At 44.0% G+C, this 21,693-nt stretch overlaps 1 protein-coding gene across 8 annotated transcripts in view; it reads right to left on the minus strand.

Annotated features, from left to right (window-relative positions):
• Nucleotides 1–21,693, minus strand: part of TP63 (tumor protein p63) — a 100,292-nt gene that overhangs the window by 30,646 nt on the left and 47,953 nt on the right. For 7 of the 8 annotated variants that reach the window (XM_050308793.1, XM_050308795.1, XM_050308797.1 and 4 more), the window contains one exon: nt 16,568–16,822. In XM_050308793.1, the coding sequence (XP_050164750.1) occupies nt 16,568–16,822 (255 nt within the window). Of the gene's footprint in view, nt 1–16,567; nt 16,823–21,693 lie in introns of those variants that run through there. The other variant, XM_050308801.1, reaches the window with a different exon arrangement.

The following is a 21,693-nucleotide window of genomic DNA, read 5'->3' on the forward strand; positions in this document are numbered from 1 at the left end:
CACTGGGAATATTCACGTGCTAGAGGTTATGCACTCACTCGAGTGCCTTACTGAACTGAGACCTTGATTTTCCTATATACCGTGGGAAACAATTCATACAGTTCCATGTTGAGGAGTGTAACAGTGTGGCTGCTGCAGCCATCAGGCCATGGATATATCCCCTCCAAAATGCAGCACCTCACCCCCAGGCAGCTAGTGAGGTCAATGCTGTGGCATCTTCTTGGCTAGGAAGAGCAACAAGCCTATCCCAGGCTTGGGGTATTCCTCCCTTTTTCTCATGCTTTCCAGCGGCCCTGAAGCCATACAACTGCAGCAGCTAAGGGAAGAAAGCTGTTCTGTAGAGCGGCATTGAGAAAGGGATTGCAATGAGTTTGGAAAATGTTAGCAGCAGTCCTTCCTATCCCTCATAGAAATAACAATCTTCAGCTTTGCGTTTCTTTCCCTCTAAGAGTAGAAAGAAAAACCACATCCCAGTGGACATGCAAGCCAAAGGAAACTGTGCAGTAAAATATCACCTAAGAAATGGAAGGTTTGAACACAGCACAGTCCGTATATCTGATTTTTAGGTTGCTTTGAAATTTCAGCAAGAAAGCATAAGTGCATAAAACAAGCTTGCATGGACCTGGATGCACTTTACAAGTCTGCTAGGTAAACTCATCAGGAACGATTGCCAAAATACTTCATGACATACTAACAGATCTATAAATTATTGGAAATAGATTATATCAAGTCTCTCAATACTTAGCAATTGATTTATTTCACTTGGTAACAAAGACAATTATGTCCTTTGCATGATCTAACTGGAAACATAACAGGAACTAATGTGGATTTAGATGTAAATCCTTGCAACCACAACCTGAAGATGGCTTTCCAAGGAAAACACCAAACAGGTCTTTGTCCCTGTAGACCTCCTTACTACCTCTACACTGCTTCATTTGCAAACTGCAAGCTCTGAAGACCCCAAGCAACAGATGCTTTGTGAGAACACCTAGCCCATTCAAAACAAGACTGCTTTCCCAAGCAAAAAGCAGTCTTTGTTACTGGATAACAATGAGAACAGGAATAGTTCCCTGGGAAACATAATTTTAAAGTCATATTTCCCAACTAACCACACCCAATTAGTAACTAATGCCATATTTTTGAGTGATTATGGAATCCCAGCAGATTTTTCATCAGTTTCAATTTTGTGATTTTTTCCATCTTCCCAACAAAAAAAAAAGAAACAAAACTCCCTCCTGATCCTATATGGGTTGCAGGTAACAAAAGGAAAGCCCCTTCCTCCCTAAAAAGAAATGAAACAAAATGGAACAAAACAAGACAGAGTTGCAACATCAGAAGTTATTGGCTCACACTGTCTGGCACTCCCATTTTCCTTACAGCTCATACGTGATGCATTAGAGAAAGGTGCAAAGTCTCCATGGACAGAACATGCTGTTGTCCTGTATGATGCTGTACAGATGAATTCTTGCCCTTGCAGAAAGCAAGGCTTGTTCTGAGATAGCTACCGTGAAGCTCACAAGCCTCACCACTGCAAGTGCTATCAAGGGTAACACTTAAAAACATCCCCTTAGCAGCTCTGAATTGACTCCTATCCAAATAAAAAGGCAGGAGAAGGGCTGGGACTAACACTGGCAAACCATTTGCAATTGTAGTCCACTGAAGACAACCGACATCAAAGAAGGCAAGGACTTTGAACCTACAGAAGCCAACTACATCTCCAGAATTTTATCAGCCACCACTACGTAAGAGGAAGACACCAGTAAACAACCGACATAACCCAAAAGACTCTTTCCATCCACCAGCTTCACAATGAGCAACAGAAAAGAGTCCACAGGGAAGTATTTAGCTCTCCAGTTGCAGATTGCAAAGCACCAGGATGCAGAAAAACCCTAAATAGGATCAGAGATATTACAGAACACACCACAAGTATGTGACCATGCTACTACTGTGATGGGCAGCAGATCATTATTGTGTAAGGTAGAGAGCAAGGCTCCTCTGCACAAAGCACTGCATTAGAGAAAAAAAAAAAAAAGCAAAAAAAAAAAAGCCCATTTTACAAAGCATGGAGGCAACAGATTTGAAACAATCTGGGGGGAGACACTTGTGAAGAAGGAAGTTGGTAAGGGAAAAGAAGCCCTAGCCACAGCACACCAGCTACCTGATCCTGGAGGACAGCAAACAATAGAGGCCCAGCTAGACTGTAACTGTTGCCACATATTTCTTATTTAAATGCAATTTGTTTAATCTCAAGTCGGATTCAACCATCAAAGGCTCTCTTCTGTAGCACTCTGACAGTTCACTCTAAATCTCTGCACCTTTAATCCTTTAATTAGCCAAGAAAAATGCGATCTCAACTCTTCCACCAACCTAAGCTAATTTTCTGCATGGAGCTTCCAACTCCTGTAGGTTACAGGTTTTAGCTGCTTGTGTAGCCAAGGGGAAATAAACAAAACAAAACACACCCCCACCACCCCATTCCCACACAGGCTGATATGTGCTTCCCCATGTGCTGACTTTCCAAACAGCAAGCTCCTTGAAAAGTCCTTGCAAAAGCAAGAGGGACCCATTTTCACATGGCTGTAGTGGGTTGGGAGGCATTATTGTATCAGAAAGAGCAAAGAGAGGTTTTTGGGGACAAGGCAATGTTTGCACAGGAGAGAGATAAAACTGGAGCATTAAGGCAATGCTTGAGTAAGAGGGTGTCATTAGTGGCTTCAGCCACCTTCCTCAGTGATCTCAGGATGGAAGCTCTGAAGCAAGCAAACAAAACCACAGTCAGGCAACCATTTTAGAAACTCTCTCCAAAGGAAAAGTTCTTCCAATTTCTCAGAAGTGTCAAGGCAACTGAGATCTGAAGGAAGAAAAGGAACACTGCATGAGACAACACTGTATCAGCACAGAGACCCATTTGGGCAGCCTGAAATACACATCAGGCTCTTCATGCAGTCCAGCAAAACAAATTTAAGGAAGGACGAGGGCACCTAAATTCCTCATCTGAAGGCCTAAGCATGGGAGAGTGAGATATAATCTGCATCTGAACACAGCCCTGAATGCCTCTCCAGGTCAGGATACTTCTTGCAGTGCAAGGCAAAAGCAAACAGTGCTCCTGCTCAAGGCTTGGCCATAGTGCAGCTGCAGGGAGTGCTGGCTGGCCACATGTTAACCCAGTGTCTGACATGCAGTAAAAAGGAGTTTAGGCACGGCCAAGACATTTCTGCACAGCCCCAAAACCATCACATTCCAGCTGCAATGTGCCAGGGATGATGAACCCTGCCCATTGCTGCAGCACCATACAGACACAGCAGATCTCTTTCTAGGCACAGCCTGCAAGTCCACACAACACTGCATGGAGCCTAAGGCCATCCCTAGGATGTGTGCCTACCTGCCAAGTGTGGACAAGACGTAGGAGGCCTTCCTGGTAGCCAGCCAGGGAGCACAAGTGAACAAGCACCAAGAGTCACCAGGCACTTGACAATGGCATGAAGACATGTAAGAATAACCTACCTCTGATGAGCAAATGCAGAGTGGAAGAGCCCTGTCTACATCAAAGGCCAAGGACAGGAATTTGTGCATCTTGCAGTTCTTAATTTGCTTCCCTGTTGAGGACTTGATGAAGATCAGCACATGACCAGGACTGCCTCGCTTACACAAGCACTTTTGGCAAAGTCACAGCAGGATTTGGTTTGAGAAAAGGGGAGGAACAAAAAAGCAGTCTGCTGTTTTTAAGCACTGGCAAAATACTACCCAGGTAGTATTACTACCCCATCTCTACATAGGACAGAGTATTTGGAATACATGCCCTTTCCTTTGGTAGGATTTTAGAGGCACTGTGTTCACATCCTCCACCTTACTCAGCCCAAATCAGTTCCCCTCAGCTCCCCAGCAAGGAATCCAGCCCACAAGACAATGAAAAAGATCCAAGTAACAGTTGCTACACTCCAATGACAACAGATCCCAGTCATACACAGTCTGCACCTTCAAAACTCTCATTAGTTACACATGCAAACCAATAATACAGCTGCATGTGCATCTGAGGCATCATCTTACAAAAAACCTAAAGCCACAGAGCTCAATATGATAAGAAACATCAGCGCGATGATATGAGAACCTCAGCAGGACAACCTCTATTGCCAAGTTCACCACTTCAGCTGCTCCTGAGTCATGTAACTGTTCTATGCTGCCACAGGCCTTGAGAAAGAGGCATTTCAGGTGCACAATTAAAGGCAGGCAAAGGAGCTCTGCAAGTTGCAGTTGCAAGAGGTTCATGCTACCTTCAGTTCCTACAGAACAAAGAGGATGGGAGCAGCTGGCAAGGGGCATTGGACTGGGAAGCTGCATTCTGGGGTCGGGGCAGCCAGCCTGGTAACTGAGTCTCTGCACTGTCTTTGATCAGTGAATTACAGAACATCCTACCACCAGCAGTCCTCAGTGAGGGTACAAAGGAATAACAAACAGCAGATTTGCTCCAGGCCAGAAAGCAAGCTCACCTCACAGCACCAAGATGAGTAGAGTTTTTTCACTTTTAAGAAAGAAAAAGAATATAATAATAGAAAAAAAAATCTACAGTGCTCTGAAAGCAGCGAACCAAATTATTAAAGTGCTTAAAAGTTTAATGAAGAAATCAAAGCTATTAAGCAAACATTCAACTTGATGTCTCTTTCCCGTCTTACCCACCCTTCCTCAATGCATTCAAAACCTCTTTTTTGCTGCGCTATAACATGTTTGAACAGGTACTGAGATATAAACAAGTCTTGGCCCCATCTCATACAGAATGGATTGGTTGCAGATGTTCTCCTGCAAGCTACATCTTGCCTCCTGCAAGAGCATTCATCTCCAAAACACATCATTTCACCTACTTTGCCTGAAGCCAAAACTCAAAGGTTATTTAATTTTTAATATTTTTTTTTTATTAACTCTAACATACCTACAGCTGTGCAAGCAAAACCCCATCTGGTTTTTCAAGGCACAAAGAGGCAAGCGACTAAGTTTAGATAAAAGTAACCAAGCTGGGGCAGTCATCTTTCTGTTCACCTCTGCCGGAGCCAACAGCAATGTCAGGGATGCAATAAAACAAAAAAACTGCTATATTTCAGAGAAGCCTGACATATTTCACTATCTTCCTAGGACAAGTCAGACATGAGCTCATACAGAGGCAGGTGAGTCAGTGACGAGTCAGACAAGAGTTCCTTAATTAAGCTTTAGGGGCAGATGATCCCTCAAAGGTGTAATCAGATTGGTATGGCCAGTGGAAAAAGGAAAAAAAAAACCAAAACACAAAAACAACCAAAAAACCCCAACAAACCAGCATTAAAAAAAGTTGAGTGAACTGCTCTGCTACACCCTTGCTGAGCCATGCCAGGCAGGCTGGAGGAAGCAAGCTGCCCAGAGCCAGAGTCCCCAGCACACAGGAATGGCTGGCCATCCTGCACCACTCACTCTCTGGCAGTCAGCACCTGCCTGCATGCTCAGCTCTGCTCCTCCTGGGAGCAGAGAAACGCTGACTTCCCCAGTGAGCAGGTTACACTGGGGTCATGCCATGGACACAGCATGACCTGGGGGGTCCAATGTAAGGTGCACCACAGGAGCTGGACTTCCAGAGGCAAGGGGGTGGTTGGCAACAGCTCAGACCTGTGTGGTGGAGACGGAAGCAGTCACAGGTGAGCCATTCTCAATCATTAACCAACAGAGTCAATCCTGGACAGGTGATTTATCAACACTTAAAATGCTACCAAGCCATCTCACTACAGAGGTACACCTCATGAGTGTATGTTTTGGAAGCTTCTCTGAAATAAGCTGCAAAACACACATCAGAATATCAGTGTATTGAAACAAAATAGCCCCATTAAACAGATTGGGATCAACAGAGTGACTAACAGCATCAGAGGGTTTTTGTGATCTCGGCATCAAGACATGGAGCATGGAAGTTGTTTTCTTCCAGCACGTGTCCCTGCAAAATCATCCTGGAACTCGTCCTGCCCATGTAGCTGTTCTTGCTGTCGGCCAGGGACCATGCTGCAGTGCTCCCTCTGAACGCCAGCAGCACCAGAGCAACCCAGTTCTCCCCATCTTTATCTTGCACAGATCAGTCTGCTGAAAAACAAGCCCAGAAAGACAGACTCCAACCTCTGCAGCCCTTTTGAGAGGTATGGCAAAGGAAATGGGCCAAAATGACTCAGAGAAGTCAGCACACAAAGGGAACGCCAAATAAAGGTCAAATTTATGAATTCCTTACAGAAACTGATTGCAAAGCAACCAGTCTGTGCGCTCTGTCTTTGCCAAACCTTACAGAACTAATGGTAACTTCTCTGAAGATTTTCCTAGGGGCCTCACCACTTCCTTTGTGTGTACCAATACTGTAAGAGGTTTACTGTAGAAATGCACAGACTCTTTTTTGTTAAAAGTCCACTTTGCTCATATGCCTACAAGAACTCACCAAGGATGGGTCAAAAAAAAAAAAATGACTAAGAATGAGTTGTATGAGAGGTTTGCAGGAGAAGAGATGGGAGACAAGGAACTCATTGCAAAAGCAGCCACCACCCTGCTGATTAATGAAGAGGGATCATTCAGTGCTCAGACACTGGACAAACATCTCATGGGAATACTTTTTCTCTCCCACCCATGGTGATGCTGATGCTCAAATGCAGACAGAGCGGGTGCTCTGCCTGCCCCGCTGCCGGCTCTGCAAACACCCTTCAGGCTGGGCACCAAGCCCAGTGGCACCGTTCCCATCCCTTCCCCATGGGAATCTCTTCTAGCCCTGCATTTTAAGGGGGGTCCAAGGAGCTCTGGGTGCAGGTTTAACAGCAAGCTTGGGCTCACTTTACTCCCACTGCAAGGTCAAGAGCAAGTCAGCTCCCCACCACAGCTCACACACTTGAGCTAATAAGACCTGACAAGTGGCAGGGTGAGTTTGTCAAGGCTTGGCACCACAGCTAATACAGCAGCTGGTACAGCATCATGCTTTGCCTATGAAACAGGAAGAGGCTTTCCTTATTCCCATAGCTCTCAAATGGCTGCTGGGTCAGTAATTTTCACACCTGGTAGGACCAATGCTGGTAAAGCTCAAGACCTCAAACAGGGGAAGCGATAACCCAAGAGGCATTCGGCCTTCAAGTCTTAGCCTGGAGATAGGTTTTGGTTGCCTCAAAAGTTAGTTTGTAGAAAGACTCTAACGGCCTGTAACTAAGCCAAAATAAGAGGCCTGAAAGATAAGGCTACTGAGAGGGTACACACAACAAGCAGCAGTGTCCAGCCGTCCCCCTCAAGCATTTCACATCAGGGGTCCAAGCATTTTACAACACAGGATCATCGTGACACAGTCCAAGATTTGAGTGTGAGTATGCAGAAAGGGGAAAGAGAGGGAGCAGAGGCAGAGGGAATAACTTGCACAATGTTACCCAGATTACATCTAAATCACAGGGCAGGAGTGGCTCCGAGGCTGGGCTGGGAGCCAAATCTGCTGCTCCTGAGCAGGGCATCTCCTGGCAGGGTGGCTTCTCTCCCCAGGAGGAGAGTTTGGTGCACCCCAGGGCACAAAACATGCAGGGAGGAAAGCTCCAAGGCAGCATAGCCATCATGGCTAATGGGGAAAAACAACAGAGCCAGAAAATTTAGACCCAAGTCCTCTCTCAAGTGTTTAGGAAAGCCAGATCAGCCTAAGCGCTGTTTTCCTATGTTTCCTCTAGCACATTTTTCAACTTTTCATAAAGCTGAATTTAGATGAATTTCAGCAGCTAACGTGTATCAGCAGATCATAAAATACTCCTTTTTAATCAAACAAGTAATATTTTCTTCTCCTCAAAAAAAATCCACTCTTACAGAATACATCTAAAAAAAACCCCAAAAAATGAGGAAAAACTAGCACTCTCCTTCTGCGGCTCCACCAACTTTTGTTCCAATGTTTAAGTGTTATCTTTACCAACTGGAAACGGTAAAGTTTGTATCAATACTCACGTCTATTTGCAAGAGGATCTAAGCTCTTACTTGGTTAGCTATCCTGCTGTGTTTACAATAACAAATCTGACACACCTGCACATAGCAAAACCTCATGAAAAGACTTCCATTGCATAATAAAGTTCATGCTCTTTCTATACAGGAGGCATCCCTACCCAGGATACTTCTTTTTAAAACAAAGTAGGAATTTCTTCACAATATATGGTCTGCCAAGCACTGGAGCTAAGCCCTCAGCATACGGAGCACCACCAATGCAACACACACAGAATTACGCTGCTTCAGCACACTGCCAAAGCTCTGTGTGCTCTGCATTGAGTTGGCAGGGACATAATATCTATGACAAATGTGATATTTCAGCTGACCTAAAGAAAGGAACGATCCTCTCCAAGGGCAGTCTTTCTCTACAAAGTGAGCAATAGGTCTTGCATCAGCCTACCTGATATACTTTACTAAAAAAATAACATATTAAACAGCCACTCAAACAGTTTTTGCACGACCTTTTTTTTTGTTGTAGGGTTGAAATAGCTTGTAACAGTGCTCAGTTATGCAGTTTACCTTAAACAGATCAGTGCTATGGGGGAAATCTATTAGGAAACCCTCCTTGCCCTGGAGCCGCTGCCTCCCTTCTGGGCCAGCGGGCCGTGACCTTTGGAAAGGTAAGGAGGCAACTCTGCTGATGCCTCTTTGAGCTCTGCCGGGCTGCTTTGCATGCTTAGCACTTGTGAAATCCAGGAGAGCTCAGCAGCTTTTACAAGCCAGCCCAGAGGCAGTCCCCATGCTGAATGTTACAGAAAAACTGAAGCATCAAAAAAAGAAAAAAAAAAAAATAAAGGGGGGAATAAAATCCACCCCAAAAAACTACTGTTTTGGAAACTTTGGCACTTCTGGCGCCTCGGTTACCATTCTCTAAAATGGCGACTCCACTCCTGATTTGCCTACCAAGCAAAGGTGTTTGCTGATTAGGGAAGTAATCTTTGTGCAGTACTTTGAAGACTTAAAGTGCTACATTAATCCTACATGTTGCTCTTACTAGAAGCCAATTTTCAGCTAAGAGGAGGGGAAAAAAAAAAAAGCTGATTTAAATAGTGACCCTCCCTTACTTAAAGATGTTCACTCATCTCCCAACATCAGCTATTCTTATCTGTAAATGTTTTTTTAACCCTTCCTTCTCATAGTTCTCATAAACCACAAGTCTCATTCAGCTTTTATTTGAAAAATGGCTTCTTTCCAGGTTGTGGCTGTTTCTTGTAAAGTTAATTCCTTTGGTAATACTGCTGGAGGCACATTGGTATGTTTGGTGTGTGTATGTACACATATATATTTTCCCCCTTTTCACACGGTGTTGTTTTTATATATGTGTAGTGAAAGATACCTAATCCAGGATTATGATTCTCTTTATTCCTTTCTCATGAAAGTAGGTGGGGCTTTTTTTGTGCAAGTTGTATTGATGAAAATTATGTTTAATTAACACTTTTTCCTCTCTACATGGCCAAAAAAAAAAAAATACCAAACTCTTCAAGAACCAAAAAAAGTTTCTTGCACTTACTTTTTTTTCTTTGAATTTTCCTTCAAAAATAGCTAAAACCTTATAACAAATTTTCTGGGAAAAAGAAATATTGATGCCAATATAACTAGAAACTGCTGATACAAATCAGCAGGGGAATTTTCTGGCCCTGTGGGGGACATAACCCCTCCCCATTGTTTCTCTATCCTCCTATGTTCTAATGTCTCATGATTTTTCACTTTCAGATCCAGGGGGACTTGAAGTGAGCTCTAACTCATCTCCTGTTACAGTGGGAGAGAATCAGCCACAAACATTGCAACTAAGAGACTAAATCCTAGCTGAGAGAGAAGGACATTCATGACATCTGATGCCTGCTTTCTCTCAACAGGTCAGGCGTGCTGGGTGTCCCACACCAACTGTGCCGTTTGAAAGAACATACTCAAAGCAGGAGACCCAAATTTTCAGTTCTCAGTGCTACTAGATACCAATTCATAGAGTAAGTAAATAACTTCCTTTCTCGTCCTCCCTGGGCATCACCAGACGTGTGGGGTACAGACTGTCCCTTACAGAGCGGTCTTACACCACAGTGCAGCTCTGTCATCACTGGTCTATTAGAGAGCATACAGCAAAACCCCAGTTCATACAGGCAGGCAGTACTGCCTCGGTAGGACTTACAAAACAATCAGGGATACAAAAAGGAAAGAGAAGAAAAGCAAGACAGATCACATCACAAGACATTTTCTAGAAACTACTATGCAGATCTGTACAGCTGCTTGTAAGGAGTAACAGAAGAAGGTAACTAGTAATAAAATCAAAATATACATGACAAAGATATTATGGGGAAAAAGCACAATTACATTCTAAAAGGAACCTAATGCACTCAGATCTCATTTCACTCAAGCATAAAAACCCAAACAGAAGCCAGCAGGCCCCTCCTGGCTGGTTCTCACAGCCGAACTGGTTCTTCTCAGCTTTGTGAGCTTGAAAACACCTCCCTGCCGTGAGAAAGGCACCTCCTTCAAAGACAACAAGCCCAGCTCTTCTCTTTCCAGGTAGATGACCTAGGACAAGTTACATATGCCTCAACAGCCTTGCTGTTAGGTCCTGTAATGTCACACTGAGGGAAACACACCTCAGAAGCTCTTCAAGCAGGAAAACAGGATCACCATCTCTTCCCTGCACAAGAGTAATGGTGGCAATTGAGATCTGCCCTGTGCCAAGAGCCCACACGTGCTGGAAACAGCCTATTCAGAGAGGCACAGCTGCTGAGAGCTTAAGGAAGCCAAATCTGAACCACTTCTCACCTGAGACAAATGCCCAAATATAGCAGCACTCCTGATTCGCCGGGATGGGTGAGGAGCCAAGCCCTCAGTTCACACCATTGCATCAGCTCTCGCAGCCTGCAGCGTCTGCATCCAAGGGCTGCAACCCCATCTCCTCCTCTGCTGCCTCCTCCTTGAAGATTGCTTCTCTCCCTTTGGATTACAGCATCTTTTCCCTTCCTCACTCCTCTTGTAACAAGGGGGGGGTTTATCACCAGTGAAATTATGCTGGACAACCAGCTGGGCTGAAGAGAAAGCCTACATTTCTTATCAGAGTGGCCAGTAGGTGACCAATTTGAGCGCTCATGGTCTGTAAACCCTCTGCACAAATGAGTTCCTTACAAAGACCCTTCTCACCAGCCCTGTACAAACAACCAAATCCTATATTTTTGCTGACTAAGAGCCTCTGAGGACAAGAAAATCCAAAATCCTGTAACAAGGCCACTTCCAGTGCCTTTCTCCTGACAGCTAGGTTTAAATGCAATGTTAACGGGTGAAACTGGAAAGCTCCGATTGCACTGACCAACACACCAGCAAGGAGTCACAAGGCTAAGATTTCACAGGAACACTTGGCACAGCCCCACCTGTGTGCTCATCGGGAGAGTCACCAGCCTTTAGAAAAAGTCTTCATGTGAGGCAGAGATTACGGCAGTCAGGACATATTGGACATTGCCAGTGTTACTGAAATGATGCACTATTTGAACAGATTATCTAAAAGAACACTGAACACATAATTAGGAACTGCTGAGTCAAGGCAATGTACACATCTAATTGCCCCTTCAGCACTTCACTGTGCTTGTGCACAGTCCTTTAATTCATTTTATAGAGACTGGCAACAATTTCCCAATTTTACTAGGTCGATCAGGACACAGAATGTATTTAAAATAAAAAAATAAAAATGGAATGAACCAATCTGAAATAAAAATACTGAGATAGCCCAGCCAAGGAATCTGTTCTCTCAACCACAGAAACCTGTTATTGCTCGTGTGGACTAATCTAAGTGCATTCCTTTCAGCTTCCTTAAAATGCAGCTTTTCCAAATCCACCAAGCCCAACTGGCACTATCCATTTACTTGCTTTCATGCACGCTGCAGAGATTATTATCCAGCTTTGCTAGCAAAGAGAGTCTGAAATCTGAGCGTTTTCTGATGGTTGTAGGTACAGCTGAGTTTACAGAGAACAGGAAAACCAGCAAGCCTGCCTGGAACACGGACTGCACCTTTGGAGAGCTCTGTGTTTCATAACAAACCCCAGCTCAGCTCCAACCCACTGCAGGCCATGAGAATAAAACTGCTAAACTCAGGTATTGCCAACACCTGAATTATGCAAGTCTTGCAGGGCTGGGTATCTTTCTTCAGCTGAATCCAAAATTTGCAAATAAATTTCAGTTTTCATTTAAAAACTTAAAGCAATTTCTGCCTTCTCGTGACTACCATGAAAAGTTTTAAAATATTTAGTAGATGCACCCTAAAGGCTCAGAAACCTGGGGAAGAGTAAGAAGAACCTGTTTGTCTTTTAAAAAGAGTCTCATGACTTATAAGGTGGTATCTTGCTTTTGGGGATGGGCGGATCAGATTAATTTTTTGATAGCTTGCATTTGGCAGTAATGTTAACTTTTACTTATCTTGACATACAATTTTAATTTTTACTTTCCTACTGCAATCCTGTTTTTCCCCATGTAGCAGGTTCTGCTAGTGACAGGTGATTGCCAAATATTTTTTTAGAGGGAAAAGGGAGTGCAGTTGTTTATTTATTTATTTGTGCTCAGAGTGGGTGGGGAAGGTCTGCACACAACTTCCACAAAGAAAAAAATCTGCGGTGGCAAACTTTTGAAATGCCTCGCTTTCTTCTGCTGCAGAAATAGGAGGAGATATTGCCACACATGGGCACATGGGAATTTTCCACAATAAATGGGACGCTATTCTGCTTAAGTTCTTACTTAACCCAATTCAGAGGGCTTCTCACTCAACCTCAGCAACCTACTCTGCATCTCAGCATTACAAACAATAACTGCTTTTTCCTTTGCAGCATGGTTTTCAAAAAGGTTTTATTGTATGAGTATGCACAGGAGAAACTCTGTCCAATTTAGACTATAAAGGCTTTTGTTTTTAAATATTTCAATAGAGTTTCAATTGTTAAAGATTTTCCTTCTGAAAAGACTGATTAACTTGCTTATATTCTTACTTGCATTCTGAGGTCATTAATTAAAAAAAATAATCAAGGATGCTTATAAAGTCCTCTGCAATCCAATCTCAATTTGTCATCATTAATTAGATCAACATTGCATACAAATGAAGACCTAACCTGATTAGACAGCACGTTTTACTGGAATTCCTACTTAAGGTCATGAAGGGCTTCAGAGAAAAAACTCGTAATATTTTCAAAGTGAACTGCTCATACATATGGAATCACCTTCTCATCTACCATCAGCTCGTGCTTCACTTTGTAATTGTGCTCTTTTTTTTTGTTGCCCCCTTTAATTAGGAACCCATCACAAACCTGAGCAGAGAAGCTCCCTTCCAGCCTACATTGTACAAATACTGCTGATTTTGCAAAGGGTGTCCACTGTCTGGGGACAATAAAACTCCCCCACAGAAAGAGTTTCCAGAATTTGGAGGGGAAAAAACAAAAAAGTTTTAGGAGAAAAATTTTTCCAGGCCAGGGACATTTTCAGACACATGGCATTTAGGTAGTCAGCAAGTACCCACTCTTCTTCCCCCCACCTCCAACAAAAGTAACCTTGGGATCTACATGTGATTCCAGATTATTGCCTCCAAAGCACACAGACTGGGATCTAAATGCACCAAGTGGCTTAGAAATTTGAAGCATCTTCACAGGTCTCTAATCATTCCATGAAAGCAGCTCTTGCTTTTTGGAGAACTAACCCATTCCTCTTACCAAGCCCACAGTCTTCGTTCCCATGAGCTGATCTGACATGACTCAGCCCAAAAGCTCGGAGGAGCTCTGGTGAGGTGAAATGAGCTATCACCCAGCACAGCAGATCCCCTGCCAGTCACCCCTGAGCCTTCCCAGCAGGGCAATGTGGGTCTATCTGGCTCATCCACTCCCAAACAGGGGAAAGGGCAATACAGTGGATTTCCTTACAATACTGTTACCCTGGGGAACTGCAAGAGGGGAAGGAAGAAAAAAAACCAACCAAACAAAAAACAACAACCCAGAAACAAGGCTTTCAAGTTTTGGACTCTTAATAAGGGTGGGGTCATCAAGTAATTAAACTTTTAATAGGTCACTGCAGTGGAAGAAACTCTTCCAGTTGGGTAAGTTCCTAATCCATCATTAAAAAAAAGATGACAGGCATTAATCAAAGTGTATGAAGTCACATGGGGGGGGGGGATGAGCAACTCCAAGAACTTGCTCTTGCTGAGAGGATGGGGCAATCACTCCTCCTTTCATCAACATTTCAAGCGTGTTTCCACACTTCTCAGGACGACAGTGGGAAGGAGAGCCTTCACGTCCTTCCCCACCCACCCCACTGATAAAGCTGTCGAACACATATTACCAACTGCTCAAGAGCTCATGTGAAACGAGTTGGTGGATTAATTAGCAGAAGGGCAGAGCTCTGAAGATGGAAAGATGCTCTGCTCTGAAAGGTGTATTGATTGAAGGTCCCCAGCCACCACCACAGGACTGTCATAATCCACTGCCAACACACAGCACACTACCAGCTCCTGCATGAGCAGCTAAATCTGGGCCACTTGGCTCAGTGCAGGGACACCTGGACCACACTCACTCCTCTCTGTTCAGAGAGCTGTTCAGGAGCCCATTCCTTTAGTAAAATACATAGACTTAGACAGATTGCAACGTGTATAGGAAACACACCTTCATCTGTTGGTAGAGTGGTCCACATCAGGGTAAAGGTCAAGGAGGGGAAGCTAAATGTGCCTTCCCTTAGGCTGCACACATTTGATGACTGTAGTCACCAAATACTGATTTTATTTATTTTTAAAGTGAGCATGTAATCTGATCTTTGACCACTACTCATATCAACACTAAAACTCAGCCTTCAGTTCTATCCCAGAAATCCACTACCACTAAGGTAAAATATCTCAAGTGCTTGCTTAACTTTAAGCTTACTTTAAGCTCTCTCGCCTTCATCTCTGCTGGAACAGCCTACTCCATACGTTCAAGCCTCATTTCAAAAGACTGCTTTTCGTAGTTGAAAGGACAGCATCAAACACTCTGGTTCCTTGCAGCTGCATTAGATAATTCTTTGTACCATATGTATCAAAAGAGAATGTCTTTTCATATCTCCTTCAAAGGACCCTCTCCAGAGCAGCTTGCAAAAATCCAAGCCAGCGCTTTTTTGCCCTGAGAAATGCAAAGTAGAACTGACCCACAGTTTCCTCACCTAAAAGGAAGTGAAAATGTGTATAGTGCCATAGGAGAAACATGGACATGAAAACGAGTGTGAAGTACAGAAGAGCATCACTCCTCATGCAGATGAGTAAAAAATGTAATTTCAACCTCAACCTTAAAATGTCTCACCCTTTTATGCATAAACAAATGAAAAATTCGGTTGTGACTGGACCTATTACATTTTAACCTCATTTAACACAATTTTCTGAACTAAGTTCTTAATATTAGTTCTAGACAAATTTTACCAGAAAAGGCTTTTAAAACATAGAGGATGCAAGCTTACAGTGATCAACTGTTATGTGGCATCTTTTTCCAGAGTGGAGCACAAGGGTTCTGCTGCTTTGCTGGCAGCAGTGGCTGGGAGTTACTTTTTTAGTTGCATTTGCAACTAGATTGTATTTAAATCTGAGATTAAAATAGTTCGTCCAATTAAAAAGGAAAATAATAATAATAATAAAAAGCACACGCTATTTTAATGCTCCTAGCTTTTGGTAGAAACTTGATCTTCTTTTATTAAAAAAAAATAAAATAAAATCCTTGCTTTTATTTGGGTAGCATGGGGTAGGACATTATTTGCTGCACCTACTCTAAGTGCCTGCAGGAGACAAAGGCAAATATTGAACACCTTTAAGACAGCAATACTATCTACTATAACCATGTCTGCTCTTAGAGCCCTAAACCACAACAGCTGGACTTACAGCTCCTGCAGTGCTGTGTCCTGGACTATGAAGTCTCCAGAGATTGAACAATCAAGCCAGCACCACCAAGAACTGGGTTTCAGGTTTCAAGCTTCCATATTTTTTTTATAAGGCAGTATTCTGACAGCAAGAGCAAAGTGTTAAATAAAACATACCAAAACAACAAACCAACAACAAAACCCCACAATAAAACAACCCCTCCCTCTTAACAGAAACCCAACACAGGGCAGACCTAAGCTGGTGACAGTGGGGTTCCCACACAAGCTGCAAGAAGAAAAGGACACAGAAAAAGAGAAAGCCTCACCCTGCATGGGTCTGAACAAGGAGCACCACCTCCATCCTGCTGGCATGGCCCCGTATGCTAAACCTCACAGAAACCCATGGATGCTGAAGAAAGCCAAGGGAAGTACTGAAGCAATGCTAATGCCCACCCAAGGTTTTATTTCAGCATACCTACTTGACCCAAAAGGTCTTTAAGTAACCAGGCACTTTATTCACCTGGGATCTAGTGATATTATTGATGGTTAAATTCCTACCACACCCTCCCAGAGCAACCAAGATACATCTTTCCCATCTGTGTGACACATCATACTCTGAAGAGTACTCGGGTCACTTTGTCCTTGCATAAGCCTTGATATGTATCATAGGAATAGTATCACTAAGGGCATGGGGACTGAAGCCAGTGAAGGAGCAAAGTGATGCTATATCCTTACCGTCCATGTTGCTGACTTTGCTGTGCTGGACTGTTGAAATGATACATCAAAGCTGTGAGGTCCTGGGTAGTCTGTGTTGGAAGGGATGGCTGGGGAGGGCGAGAGAGCGTCAAAAGTCGAACTGGGCTGGGCATAAGGCGAGGGGGCCGTGACGCTGTTCTGCGCGTGCTCCGTGTTGTAAGGGCTGGTGGAGGAAGAGCCATTCTGGATCTGCTGGTCCATGCTGTTCAGGAGCCCCAGGTTCGTGTACTGCGGCTGGAGGCAGAGATCCACAGGAATGTTAGAGAAGCAGCATTAGGACAGGCTGGCTAGACATGGCATTGCCTTCACAACACAGGGTACATAGCATAATCTCAGCACCACTGTATATGTGTCACACTAGGACAAAGCCTTGCAAGGGATATCCCCCCTCTTTACATCGGTGACTGAAACAGAAGGAAGTAAAGCTGCTCACAGTTACACAGTGGATCAACAGCAGAGATGGGAAAGGAGCCTGTACACAACTAGGAGGCGATTCGCATGGCAGCAAGCCACCACAAGGAGACAGGTTTGCTATGTCTAGCAACACCCAGACAGACCTTTTGGAGGTACTGCTATAACCTGATAAAAATCAGCAGCTTCATTACAGTGCAACTGACTCTAACTTGTACAAGGTTACATTGTCTCCAACAGTTTTGTGCTCTACACAAAGACTGTTCCTCTTCTTGTGGATCTGATTCTTCTACACACCATGACACTTAGGGCCTTTAACTCAGGTAGCAACTGTGCTGAAGTGTGACTCACTGGAAAAAAAGTTTTGTGGCGCCAAACTTTGCACCATGCACTCAATTCCCAGTGACTGGTCACAGACAGTGGTGGAGAATTCAAGTTCTCATCAAGCAGAATGGAAACCGACAGCATGGAAGGCTTCCCCCTCATAACTGAGAAGAATCGGTCGTACAGTGTGTAGCACTGAAGTAGCCTTAAGTAGACACAACATGTGAAACAGCTGCAGACATCAAAACAAAAAGCCTTGGAGAATGGAGTACAGAAAAAGCAAAGGTTAGATTAAGAGTTTAACAGAGAAACCACATGCCTAGTGCCCTAAAATTCAATGTGTAGCCGTGGTCCCCTGCCTCAAAGAGACAAGAGGGGAACACAGTTCAGAGGAAGGTGACAAGAATAAGCAAATCCTTTTAATGCGTTTCTGTAATACAGGAGATGACAACTTTTCAGCCTGGAAAAAAGACAATGAGGAGAAAGCTGGAATTCTGTATGACAGAACAGGATACATTCCAAGGTGATGTGGAAAAAAGCAAATACAAAATTAATTTTCATGTTCTCTTAGAAGAAGAGTTGGGAAACACACAAACATCTTGAGCAAAACTTTGGTTTAAACACACAGTGATTCTTCACAAAGACCACAAATAAACATGGAATTTTTTTGGCACAAAATGCTGCAATACTAAAAGCCTACATACATTAAAGAAAGCAGGAGACAAGTTCTGCTGGAGAAAAATCCATCAAGACAAGTGTACCTGATTTTAAAATTCTGAACTACAAACAGTTGGAAGCTGGGAAAATATCATGGGGAAAGTTACACAATTACCACGCATTTTTGATCCTCTGAAGGATACAGCATTGGCCACAGTGACAGGGCAGCAGGCAAGTGGTATATGGGGTTCCATCAGCTACACAGTCTCATCCTTGTGTATGTCCAAAGGGTACTAACTGCAACCAGCTTAGGGCAAGCAGCATCCAAAAGGTTTGTGGTACCCATTCCCAACAGCTCTGGGCTCAACCAGGAACACACAGCAATAAAGGCACCTGGTTCTGTTAGCTGCTGACACCGCAGAAGGGACTCAAGCTCTTCCTCTTGTCCAAGGGTCCAAAAGCAGCTCACGTCCCTCAAGATCTTATAGCTTCAATTCCACCCAGAACCATCAAGCTCACCTATCTTTGAGTATTTCAACTAGTCTGCTCGTAACTTTCTTCATCTTTCTAACAGTTTCTCCTTTTCCAGACAACTTCTCATCAGCCAAAAATCAAAGGTTCACTGAATCAGCACCAACAACAAGGCCCGTATCAAAAAGCTTTCCCAATACTAGGAATCTCAGCAGCCCTACTGAAGCTTTGAGCACCACGCCACTCCTCTAAGTACCTGAAGGGGAATGGCACAAGCTATATGCTGAGCTCTCCTAGGACTTTAGACAAGCCATTTAACATCCAGCGTTACCAGTCTTTTCAGCCAGAGGAAAACAGGATGGTCCCTTTGCAGGGATGAAGTGTCCTCCCTATGCCCAAAGATTCTACACTCTCAGCTGTTCTTCCAGAAGGGGAGGAATTACAGAAATTTAAACCTCCCATTGCAGCTCTTCCTTAGGTTTCTGTTTCACTGCAAGAGGCTGATATTTTCTGTGCTTTTCATTAAACACTGAAGGTGAGGCTGATGGTCTGGGATCTTCAGTGAGGCACTTGGGACCTTCCAGAGATGGATCAGCTTGCAACTAAGAGCTGTGCTGTGAAGGGGAAAGTCTGCTGGGGAACAGCATAGGGGACTTCATTTTGGAAAGTGGAATGGGCTGCAGAGGGAAGGGAGGGCTGGCTCCCTCCCTTGCTCTGTCTTCAACTTGCTGTGTCCTTGGGCAAGGCACCTCACCTCCCCCTCCACCCTCAGCCTACTGCAGGCAGCAAGGTCTGTAGGGCAGGGATTGCTCCTCACCATGTAAAAAGCACTGCACTTAATGGGCCTCTGCTTTGTCTGAGGCCTGCAGGCAGCAGAGTAATAAAAGCAATTACATATTGAGTCCTAATCCTGGGTGAACCAGTGACTCTCCGTGTTGCCTCAGGTTAGTCATTTGCCCTCCCTGCCTCAGTTTCTTTCTCTGTTGCAGTGTGGATGTTATAGATGCACAGCACCCCTGTTAGATGGGAAAGTTAATATCTGCAATTGAACTCATGGCATGCTAAAGAGTTGACAAGGGAATGAGTGATCCAGACTTGTTCTCCTTCTCCAAAAGGAGATTGCAGCTTTGGCAACGCAGATGACAGTTATGTCTCATCTCCTGCAGGCTATTCAGTCAACCAAGACCTATTTAACGGACTTTTGGTACATGTTTTCCCTTGAGGATGATTCTGTACAGAAAGAGCCAAAATGATGATGTACTGTACCAGGAACAGTCTTTTACCCGCTCAGTAATTTTCTATTTAATCAAAAAACAACCCTCTCTGCCCTCCTGCCCCAGAATACCTGGGAAGACCTGAAGACTTCCCAAAAATGTAGAATTATCACTCAGTTGTTTCATTTCTCATGGAGATTACCATCAGACATACTCCCTAACCAGCAAATGATGAAAGGACAGCTGTGATGAAAACTGTCTCCTAAACCAGCTCAGACATACAGACAGCAAAACAATAGTGTTTCAGCTTTCACTTTAAAACTATTCCCTCTAATCCGGTCAACTTAAGTTGATGGAGAAAGATGGCCAAACAGGCACTCAGCATTAACAAGACAGCAGAGTCTGGAAATGCTGAAGGTGCTGCCTGGACATCAATTAAACAAAAATAATAAAATAAGTGCTCCATTAAAACGTAAGATACCCTTATGAGAATCAAAGATCCTTTTCATTCCTTTCAGTCCAGAGACCATCTGTCTAAATGTTATCAGCCAGAGCAGCCATTCCACTGCATTTATACACTGACATGCCACAGTCAAATGCCGTGTCCCCATTTGCTCTTTAAATAACTATTAATCTCTTTGCACTTATCCTCACGCTGACACAAGCAGCTGTTGGACTCCCCTTCTCCTGCTTTGAGTCCTACCAGCCTTTCACCTTCTCTGGCCCCTTGTTTCCCTCCCCAGACAGGTGCTCCATCCCAGTGACAAAGCCAGCCGCTGGTTTGCACACACACAGCACTAAACCCTGTCTCACAGCTATGCCCCAAGGCAGGTGGGAGAGTTGTTTGTGCTCAAGGGGTCAACATCTGAACTGCTTGCAAGGTTTTGGAGGAATCAGATAAGACTTTGGGAGGCACACGCCTTCTGACAACAGGACAATTAGAGGGGCAAAAGGCCCGGGAAAGGCACACGCAGGAATTCACCCACCACCTCAACGAGGCCCCTTGGCCCCAGCAACACTGGGTATGGCGAGAACAAAAAGAGGCTGCAGACTCAGTCTGAAAGGTATTGCCTCCCACAAGAGGGGTCGGCAGGGCGTGTGTTTGCACAAACATAGCTTCCTTTCACCATTTACAGAAAGAATCACAACAGCATTTAATCCAGAAATTAATTAGTGGCAAGTTTGTAGCCCAGAATTTAACACAAGCTCATGTTTTGCTGTGGGGTTGTTTTAAACTACTACAGAATGTAGCCCCACCACCAAATCCTGATATAAAGAGAAAGTTATTTGGTGGAAAGAAGAGAATTGTATGCAAAGCTAAAAGAAAAGATTATCTATTTTCAGTGCTTTTTTCACTATTTTGTTCCCTCCATTCAAGTTTCTGAAACTATTAATATCACTGAAGCATTACAAAAACCTTCAGGCAAGTTTAACTGCAAATAATTAGACAGCTACAATTAGATCTTAGAATCTGTATTTCTGAATATCATTTCAATACTGTATCTTGAGCTATCAGTTTCGCTTCCTATATCCCATCAGCTTCACTTTCAGGTTTTTGTGCTAACTCATGCTTCTCGATTAGGAGAAATGTGGTTTCACTGGAGAGGCTGCTGAATGAAAACCCAGACTGAAAACTGCAGAGCCATAAGCACGGTTCTGCTGCTGGGAGGCTGGGCCTCCCCAGGGAACGTGGTGGTCAAGGTAAAGCAGAGCCCTTCCTCTGACCCCAGCAGCTCCGGGGCACTTGCCACCAGAGGGCAATGCAAATGCTCCATCACATGGCAGAGCTGGTGTGTGCAAGGGAAGATGCCCCAACCCACCCAAACTGGGGCCCTTCTCATACTGCCTTGCAGCAAAGAACCCACCCCCGGTTCTCTGGCCACATCCTGCTTTAAACTCATTGTGTTAATTAATACGGTTATGAGATAGATGTGCAAAGAGACTTCTGTATGAAGGCATGAGGGAAGCAACTAATGCAAGTCAAAAGAAGTTCTCAAGGGGACTTCCACAGCAAAAATCCCCTAAAAT

This window comes from Myiozetetes cayanensis, unplaced genomic scaffold (genome assembly GCF_022539395.1).
Source record: "Myiozetetes cayanensis isolate MyiCay16 unplaced genomic scaffold, myiCay2020 scf13, whole genome shotgun sequence".
NCBI lineage: Eukaryota > Metazoa > Chordata > Aves > Passeriformes > Tyrannidae > Myiozetetes > Myiozetetes cayanensis.